This window comes from Tasmannia lanceolata, unplaced genomic scaffold (assembly GCF_043159265.1).
Source record: "Tasmannia lanceolata isolate RefF3 unplaced genomic scaffold, GAP_Taslan_0.1 ptg000004l, whole genome shotgun sequence".
NCBI classification, from domain to species: domain Eukaryota; kingdom Viridiplantae; phylum Streptophyta; class Magnoliopsida; order Canellales; family Winteraceae; genus Tasmannia; species Tasmannia lanceolata.
In genome coordinates, this window is record NW_027518681.1 from 2,518,950 (window position 1) to 2,529,337 (window position 10,388).

Consider the following 10,388-nt stretch of genomic DNA (forward strand, 5'->3'; position numbering starts at 1 on the left):
TTTCCCACACTGGACTTCATGGCTGGGCATCATATAAAATCTCCCTTGTTCAGATATCTAAACATTGAGAAATTATATGTTGAGTGGGCGTATATACACGTACTCATCATCTCATCCCATGAGCTGCAGTTGGATCAGATATCAAGGGTGTCGTACCACCTTTACGTGTTACATGCCCTTCTCTCAACCTCTTTCTTTGAATAGTAATGCCATATTGATGAACACGCCATATTTCCACTAGAATAATGACTTCTCCACACATGCATAGACTAGTAAGAAAGAAGACCTTTGAAGAGGAATATAGATTAGTCATGTTTCTTGAAGAGGAAGCCTGCCATATTGATGAACACGCCATATTTCCACTAGAACAATGACGACTCCACACATGTATAGACTAAAACGATCAAGACTAGTAAGAAAGAAGACCTTTGACTCCCTTCCCAACAAACACGGGACCCTGCTTGACCTGATTTAGAAGCATGGTTAATAATTTCTACAAATAAGTGAAAAAGTCTTGGAAATTTTGATGCATGGCCCATCCATAGAAAGACCTAAGAGAAGAATTAAGAATTGTTTGGATCGTACAAAAAAATACATAATAATTTCTCCACACATGCATAGACTAGTAAGAAAGAAGACCTTTGACTCCCTTCCCAAAAAACACGGTATCCTCTTGACCTGATCTCCAATTTACATCTGTTGAATGGATGGTGAGAAACAAAGAAACAATTGAACGGTTGGAGTTGATTTTGATGCATGGCCCATCCATAGAAAGACCTAAGAATTGTTTGGATCATAGAAAAAAAATTCATGGACCAGGTTTTTTGAACCTTTATCTCGCCCAATTAACTTAAAATGTAAGATAATGAGCATTATAACTGCACTCTGAAACTAAGGAAAATCACAACACCACCCATCATGCACCAAAAGAGATCTCCTCTCTCCCTTGTCCTCCTACTTGTCTTGTGTCTGCTGGTTTCTTACAATGCCTTGTCATCCGAATCAGTAGAAGCTGATGCTCTCCTTAGATGGAAAGGGAGCCTCCTAAAAAAAGGTCCTCTTCTCTCTTGGTCTCTTTCCAATGGTACCAACATAAGCCATTGCAAGTGGGTTGGAATAACATGCAACCATGGTGCAAGTGTGACAGAAATCAACCTTTCTAATGCAGGTTTGCAAGGTAAGCTTGAAAACTTTAGTTTCTTTTCCTTTCCAAACCTCACACATCTCAATCTTCAAAACAATTCACTTCATGGATCAACCCCAAACCATATCGGATTTCTCTCTAAACTCACCTTCCTTGATCTCTCCAAGAATAGTTTTTCTGGTTCCATCCCACTCTCTCTAGGAAACTTGACCAAGCTTACCAACCTGTCTCTCTTCCATAATAACATTTCTAGCAATATTCCCCAAGAGATAGGAAGTCTGAAGAATTTGCTTGTGCTAAGATTGGGGAGTAACAATCTTTATGGCTCAGTGCCTCACGAAATTTCAAATCTAAGACAGTTGTTCATGCTCAAGTTAAGTAACAACAACCTCTCTGGATATTTACCACAACAGCTATGTAGTGGTAGATCCCTAAAGTACTTTACTGCAGAAAACAACCACTTCATTGGTCCCATCTTGAAACATTTGAAAAATTGCACCGGATTAATTCGACTTCGGCTTGAAGGCAACCAATTTAGAGAAAATATATCTGAAGGACTAATGGCATATCCCAACCTTTCATATGTCGACTTGAGCTACAACAGATTCTATGGTGAGCTCTCACCACAATTGGCAACATGGCAAAGTTTGACGAAGATAAATTTGTCCATGAACAAGATTACGGGAAGGATACCTCCAGAGCTTGGACAGTTGGCTCAATTGAAAGTGCTTGATCTTTCATCCAATCATCTAGTAGGAGAAATCCCAAAGGATTTACAGAGATTGTCTCTGTTATTCAACCTGAGCTTAAACAATAATCAGCTTTCGGGTTGGATACCACCAGAAATTGGGAAGCTATCCAATCTAGAAATTCTTGACCTATCAAAAAACAACTTAAGTGGATCAATACCCCAACAACTGGGGGAGTGCTTTAAATTGCGGGATTTGAAATTGAGCCAGAATTATTTGAATGGAAGCATTCCATATCAGATTGGTAATTTAGAAAGGCTACAAAGTGTTCTTGATCTCAGTCAAAACATGATCACAGGAGAGATATCACCACAACTCAGTAAACTACAGATGTTGGAAAACTTAAATCTCTCCCACAATAGGCTCTCAGGTTCTATTCCCCCTTCCCTGAAAAAAATGTTGAGTCTATCATCAATTGATTTCTCGTATAATGATCTAGAAGGTCCCCTTCCAGAAAGTGAAGCCTTTCAACAGGCTCCGAATGAAGCATTCATCAACAACAAAGGTTTATGCAGTGATGTACATAACTTGCCATCCTGCGAGTCCTCTTTTATAAACAATGGTGATACAAAAGGAGGCCACAGTGTTGCGATCATCGTTATTCCTCTTATTTTGGGCACATTTCTTCTATTTGCAAGTGGGGGAATTTATTATATTATTCGCGGAAGAGCGAGAAATATAAGTAATGGGGAGGTAGAAATGAAGATGGACAACTTTTTTTCTATATGGAATTATGATGGGAAGAACTTATACAAAGAGATCATCAAAGCAACAGAAGATTTTGATGCCAAATACTGCATCGGAGAGGGACGATACGGGGCAATTTACAAAGCAAAGCTGACTATAGATCAGGTCGTAGCTGTAAAGAAACTTCACCCGGTAGAAGAAGGTGATCATCAGAGTGATGAAAAGAGTTTTAGGAATGAGATATGCGCATTAACTGAAATCCGACATAGAAACATAGTGAAGCTTCATGGGTTTTGTTCTCAATCTCAGTTCATGTTTTTAGTCTATGAATTCAAGGAAAGGGGAAGCTTGGCTGGTATTCTAACAAGTGAAGAAGAAGCCATGGAGTTGAATTGGATTAAAAGAGTGGAAATTATTAAAGGGGTTGCCCATGCTTTATCTTATATGCACCATGACTGCTCTATACCGATTGTGCACCGAGACTTGTCAAGTAACAACATTTTGTTAGATTTGGAATATGAGGCCTGTGTTTCTGACTTCGGCACGGCTAGACTTCTGAAACCCGATTCTTCAAATTGGTCTATAGTTGCGGGTACTTGCGGATATATTGCTCCAGGTATGTTGCTGAACCAGTGTGGCTTATCTTTCGTTCTTTATTTTTAATGCAGTGACATGGTCAAGGTTTTAAATTTCGATTTCTAACAAAATTTCGGACCTTGCCGAAACCAAAATTTCAGCCGAAATTCGGTCAAAGGTTTTGAAATGTCTGTTTTTTGGGCTGAGATTAGACTGAAATTACAGAATTTCTCGGAATTCTGTAAAACAATAAAAAATATTATTTTATCAAAATTTCCGAAATTTTGTACATTTCGGAAGTTTCGGTTTCAGTCTCAACCGAAATCTGAAATTTAAAACCATGGTCATGGTCCTAAGTGGGGGCCCACCTAGGTATGAGACTAGGTTGGACCCAACCTGTATGGGACAGGTTTAAAGGGCCTTGCCTATCATATTCCATCAGCTCCAGAGCTTTTGGCGTACTGGTAAGGTACCTATCTTTTGTTTTTCGGATAAATGTTAAATGGATAGTCACTGTTAGGCTCCTTCCTAACAGACACTTTCTAGACCACTGTTGTGGACTTTGCACCTGATCGTATGCATTGATTCCAAAGGATATCGGGTCCAACAACATTGAGATGCTCTTGATCAGATGATTCTAGACAGTTGGTTAATTGAGCTTCATTTAAGGTACAAGAACAACAGTCTCTATTGCAGATAGATGTCCTTGCGTGGAACCAAAATTTTAGGAACTACCATTGATCCGACACTGACTATCAACCAAATTGTTCCTCTTTTTTAATTTTGAAATTGGACTTTTTCTTTACCTGCAGAGCTTGCTTACACGATGAGGGTGACCGAGAAGTGCGATGTTTACAGCTTTGGTGTGGTAACACTAGAAGTGTTGATGGGAAGGCATCCGGGCGAACTCATCCCAGTATTATTATCCTCATCTGCCCAAAATATACTGCTAAAGGATGTGTTAGATTCACGACTCTCACCTCCCACCCTCGATGTAATGGAAAAAGTGATTTTGGCAATGGCTCTAGCACTTGCATGCCTACGTGCAAATCCACAATCTCGGCCAACCATGAAGAAGGTGTCCCAGGGGCTATCTGTTTGCAAGCTACCTTTTTCAAACCATTTCCACGTAATTACAATAGATCAACTTATAACTATTGGCATATAGGTGGATCAGGGGAAAAAACTCATTGCTAGTGGCCATCTACGTTGTTTCTGAACCACAATGATGAGGGCGAAAACCATCAAGAATGTGTGGCGTTGAATAAGCCCCTTATTCTTTAACTTCTATTTTTGGACTCTTAATTGTACCTTAATTTTTCAGACATCAAGTCTTGACCCTTTGGATTGATTTCGGTATCATTAGAAAGGTTTTTCAACCACCTATCTAACGAGCCCAAGATCACACAATTTGGATACAGTTTGAGGAAGTTATGATTGATTTACGGGCATGGTAGATGCATATTACATGATTTATAGGGTTACTTTAGTCAAGCTTTCAGGTTTTATTTAAATTACTTTGTATTGATGGCTGCGATTAATTGCTTAGGTCTTAAATTAAATTTTAGGATTTCTTTTCTTATAAATAGCGGTTATCAAAGCATTCTAATGGACTTTCTCGAATTATTGAACGAAAATTGTTCTTTAGACTTTTGAGTTTTTTAAGAACTTTTGGGTTGCTAAAATTAGCCCTTTGAGGAGTATTTTTCTAGTTTCGCTTTGAGATATTCTTCGACGGGAACAAAGTAAATCCTATTCCCTTCAACAGTGTTCGGAGTTTTCTATTCCCTATGATAGTGATTGAAAGGCATTTTTCTTCTTTATTTTGTCTATTTTACCTCCGCTTCTACATGACTAGCAACCATCAGGTTTTTGGATTGCATCATCTTGTATCAAAGTTTGAGCTTTGCGATCAAGATGTTCGTCGATGGTACCAGGGACAAAGCAGATTGCCCTAAGAGGGGTTCATGTGGTGTTGGAAGAATCTCAAGAAGGGATCTTAGTACCGAGGATGCAAATGGAGGAACTCATGGAACAATTGAGATCGGTTCGTACTTCTTTCCGAGCGGTGGGTAGGTAGCGAATCAAACATAGACGTCGTGAGCTTGTGTTAGGGTTATCCACCGCGATGACCAACGGAAGATGAAGCTATCAGAGGTGATTACAAGCATTGGGAATCGAGTCTCAAGATACGGAATGTAATACTTTGTCAAGCCTCATATGATAAGCTTTTTTTTATAAGTTTAAAAAAAGAAAGAAAAAAAATAAAAATAAAATGTGTTTCATTTCTAGCGGCTAAGTTACATCCCGTTGAGTCACAGGTTCCATTCCAAATAAAAATGATTGAAAGAACTTGAGAATCAGTTGGTGTGTGTGTTTGTGCTAGCAGGCGCGAGAGAGAGAGAGAGAGAGAGAGAGAGAGAGAGAGAGAGAGAGAGAGAGAGAGAGAGAGAGAGAGAGAGAGAGAGAGAGAGAGAGAGAGAGAGAGAGAGAGAGAGTTATTGAATATATAGACATATGAGGGTTGGGTAAATATATGATGAGCATTGCTAGCCACCTTAGGAAACAGTTTCACGTGGCGTTTCAGTAAATGGAAACCGTTATTCGTACTATTTTCATACGTAAATCTAACCCTTGGAAAAGCTTTTAGCTAGCATTTCTCATGAATTGAGTAGTAACAAACTCGTTTCGGGTTCTTGTTTATGAAAGATAAGCTTAAAGACATGGAGAATCGTAAAGGGGAGTAACGACAGACTTGGTTTAGAGATACTTATCTAGAGCGTGTAGTCCCATATCCCTTCCAAACCATAAGGGCAGTCCCTATCGAATGCAAAGTAGCAGTTGCTCCAAATCACACCCCCTCAAATTGATCTGGACACCCTGTTGGCCACATTTAAGTCCTTTGTCACAATCCCAGCAGCTAACCCATACCTCGTCTTGTTGCCTCTTTCGATTGCCCCATCAACCGTCCTACACAGAGTAATAGCAAAGAAAATAAACTTAAAGAAAATTCTGTGATTATTAATAGAGTAGTTTAGGAATTTGTGACATTTTTTTAGAGGGAATGAAGGGGTAGAGGTGAACTTTTAAGCCATTGCCAAAAGTTCTCCCTGTAAATTAAGCCATTGCCAAAAGTTAATGTTTTGGATCATTGAAATCTCCATAAAAATGAGTAGAGTATAGAAGAAATCAGCAATGCCTTGTTAAAAAAATGGCCAAGTGGGCAAGTTCAACGGCCACATTTACATTGGCGTCATAAAAAATTATGAGAGGCGACTTCCCACCTAATTCAAGGGAAACAGCCTTCAGATTGCTGGTTGCTGCTGCTTGCATTACCAGCCTCCCCACCTCTGTAGAACCTGTGAAATTAATCTGAAACCAGCACTAGTTAGTTGTGTGAGACTTGGACATGATAAAAATAAAAACCTAGTCAATTGTAGCTCCTTGATAAAAAAAAAAAGGGAAATGTTATCAGCACTTCTGTATTTTGATGTTCGCACTCCTCACTTTATTAAAAGTACGGTATGGCCCGCACCATAGGATGATCCAAACCGTCCATTAGATAGGTCGCAGCCTAAATAGGTTGTACCCCCAAAAATCATTTCCATAGGTTGAACCTAACCCTCCAATCTATAGAGGGTTAGATCAGCCCTCTAAAACCCTCCGATCTATAGAGGGTTAGATCAGCCCTCTAACATTCAGTCCCTCTACAGATTGGAGGGTTAGGATCAACCTACGGAAATGATTTTTGGGGCACAACCTATTAAGGCTGTGGCCCATCTAATGGACGGTTTGGATCATCCTATGGTGCGGGCCATGCCATACTTTTAATAAAGTGAGGAGTGCCATCATCAAAATACATTAGTGCTGACAACATTTCCCTAAAAAAATGTCATTTAACAATAGCACAATGCTAACAACCCCCCGCTAACTAACCAAATGTGCAAGGACTCATGGAACACGTTACGCTAAGCCCTTTAATTAAACATGTCCCGTACCAAGTTGGGTCCCACCTAGTTCCATACTAGGCAGACCCCCACTTAGGACCGTAACATTCCACCATGCTTCCGCATCAGCCGTACTTGGTGATCCACTATGTGGCGGCTGTCACTCTAGCCTTTTCTATAGGTACCCATTTCTAGAGGTCACTCAATCTACAGTGGGCCACTCTATGGCAACTTCACTCTAGCGGCTTTCACAGGCATTTTTTACTATGTAGCCCTTTCCAAGTAATCCTCTCCACAGGTTGCTCCTTCCATGACTTGAACACATGACCCAGTTGTTGTTCTTGTACTAAATGATACTAATTGTTACACACAACTAAAGATTCGTCCTATCCTTCACTCATTCGCCGTATCCTCTTCCTACCTATCATGTTGTAATTGTCCAAAAAAGAAAGAAAAGAAAGAAAAAACGAGAGAGAGAGAGAGAGAGAGAGAGAGAGAGAGAGAGAGAGAGAGAGAGAGAGAGAGAGAGAGAGAGAGAGAGAGTGAGGGTTGTGAGACCATCGAAAGCCCTACAAGCATTTATAGTTGAAACGAGGAATCGATGTAAATGCTTCAAAATGAAGCTTTGTGAATTTTTTGATTGGTAAATGATACTGTGATGGTGCATGGTGTGACATGGTACGTATGGATATATGCCATATCATATTGGGTCGTCCAGGGCAGTACGACCAAAATGTAGTGCACGATGGACACAAAAATACTTACACCCTTTGGAAGGACAATTTAAAGATTGCGCTTATTTCATCAAGTGGAGTTAACCCGAAAACTACATCAAAAGAGAGTTCTAGTCTCCTTTCCAGCCATCAACTCACCGATGAGATGAGGAGTCGGAAATCGTGTATGTTGAGGAGAAAAATCCATGAGGAACGCCTACTCTCGATCAAATGAAGCTTGTATATGAGCAAGGACAGAAAACACTCAAATCTACCATCACCAACTATTAAGAGTTGACTAACAAGCAGGGACAATAGGGTGTTTTTGAAGTGGGTGATTTCGTGTGTGTCATGCTTACCAAGGATTGCTTTCCTCTGGGAGCACTTCCTCATGAAGATAGGACCATATAAGCTCTTGGAACAAAAGAATGACAATACCTATCGAATCAAGTTACCTAGTTATCTTCACATTTTTTATGTTTTCAATGTTAAATATTTATTACCAGGGTGATTCGTCGGAGGATAATGTATCCAATTCTGAGGTGAATTCTTCTCAACAGAGGGTGACTCATGCAAACCAAAAATTAGCAATAGATTTTGAGGATATATATTAGGTGAAGTTTCACAAACAAAAAACACCAAAACCAAATCGTGAGGAATAAGGTGTATTTTTGGCGGATTCAACATTCCTTCATAGTAGCTGCAAGATCCATGAAGTTTTCAGTTGGAAACGTGAAAGAGTTCGATATAGGAAAGTTTCTATATGCATTGAGAATTAATTTTGATATATTTGGCTACTAGTAAAAGTGTGCGACTAAGGCATTTACAACACAATTTGGTACTCATCATTTTTTTTTCCAGAAAACATGCAAACTTCCTCAAAAGAAAACCCAGAAAAGATGAATGAAAAGGCATGCTGTCATTAAAACATCATCCAAATCAAATTCCAACCAACCAAGACAGATGAAATAAAGCTGTGTGGAAGAAGAAAAAAAACACCATCTTATTCAATTTCTTTCTTCGGCTTACATGAAAAAATTCAAAAAAATTCCTAATAGAACTTGGGTCTGCCTGGAACCCAGTGCCATTCGTGGGCTCTCTTTCTCGAGCATATAATGCTTGAGTTACCTACTTACCTCAGAGGCTCGGACAATGGCCCATAATAGTTGAGGGAAGCTCATACAATAAGAGATTTTACAGCACACTTGCACTTCATGTCTCTGATTGGAATGGTTTGGATCATATGATGTGTAGTTTAAGTGCTATTTCATCTTCATGGTAGAGCATGCAATTAACCCAAACATCATGTCTCGCGAGTCTCTTAGAAAAAACTCTCTGATAATGATTCTGCAAAACCCTTTATTTGCACACAATCTACAAAGAGATTATGAGGAATGCAATTCCATTAAAGTGAAACTATGAAAGATTTAATGAAAGTAGGAAGAGCTTGAACTACTCTTTTATGATCTGGGCACCGTAGCAAGTCACGGATAACTTCTCATAAGCAACTATTGATTGGCTTCCTTGTCTCCGGGGTATCTGTTCTTTTTTTAATCTATTCAAGCTTGGAGAGGGTGGATTTGGGCTTGTTTACGAGGTAATTTTTCATCTTATCATCCACATATTTTATTGCATCATGAATTTTGGTTGACAATATATAGGGAAAACTAGCAGATTGCCAACAGATAGTAGTGAAGAGGCTTTCTAAGGTAATTCCCAACAGGGCCCAAACAAGTTCATGAAGGGGCCCAAGCAATACACGAATCTTGTTAGGCTTCTTGGTTGGTGTGTACAGAGGGAAGTGACAATGTTGATCTATGAATACATGCAGAACTGAAGTCTCGATCCATAATTTTTGGTTTAGCATCTCCTGGCTTCTCAAGCTAGGACCTGCTTTTGAGGGATGCAACCAAAAAACAAAACGACATATGCACAAACAAAATGTAGTAAACACCCATTTGTGAGGGCAAAGGTGTAGTTTTAAACCAGTTTCATTCCTTACTACCACTCCATCTCCTTCCATATGCAACAAAGAATAATCTCTTTTATCTTGATGCCTATACAGATATGGTCTAAGTACGAATTGCGCCCCATTCAAGAGGAAAAAAAACAAGAATAGACTTACTCTTTTCTATATCTGGAAGGAGTGAAGATTTCTGCTAGAAAAGAGTGAATACAAAGTAAAATAGAAGCTAAAAGTTATAGCCATATTCTCTTGGCTTTGACCCACCATCCAATCTAATACATTGTATGTCAGAGTTTAGCCACCCTACATGTGTGAACTTTAGTTGAAAAATGTGTGCATATACATGCATGTTGTAGCTAATTCCTCTATCCTGATTTTGGTCTGCCAAACCCATCATCCATGGCCCTCCAAGTGGTAACAAAGGTCTGGATTGGTCTGCATTTATAACAAGGGGCATCATGCATTTTGAAGTTTTTTTTTTTTTTTTTGAATGGTACATTTTGAAGGATAATTAATATTATGTATATCACATAGTTGAAAACCGTGTGCATTAATGTTTCACACCACTTGCATAGACCATACATCTAGCATCTTTAATCGAACTCT

General features: G+C 39.2%; 1 protein-coding gene across 3 annotated transcripts; it reads left to right on the plus strand.

The window, feature by feature from the left end:
* Positions 1–901: 901 nt before the first annotated feature.
* LOC143876030 (uncharacterized) lies at positions 902–4,697 on the plus strand. 3 transcript variants are annotated; one of them, XR_013250284.1, is made up of 3 exons: positions 902–3,196; positions 3,692–3,825; positions 3,969–4,106. XR_013250284.1 is itself a non-coding variant. In XM_077377633.1 (2 exons), exons 1-2 carry the CDS (start codon positions 919–921, stop codon positions 4,322–4,324), a joined length of 2,634 nt encoding a protein of 877 aa, XP_077233748.1. In that variant the 5' UTR covers positions 902–918; the 3' UTR covers positions 4,325–4,697. The 3 variants fall into 3 exon arrangements, 1 of the variants encoding a protein (XP_077233748.1); XR_013250283.1 differs by having other exon boundaries at positions 902–3,825; XM_077377633.1 differs by lacking the exon at positions 3,692–3,825 and having other exon boundaries at positions 3,969–4,697.
* The last annotated feature ends 5,691 nt before the right edge of the window (positions 4,698–10,388 follow it).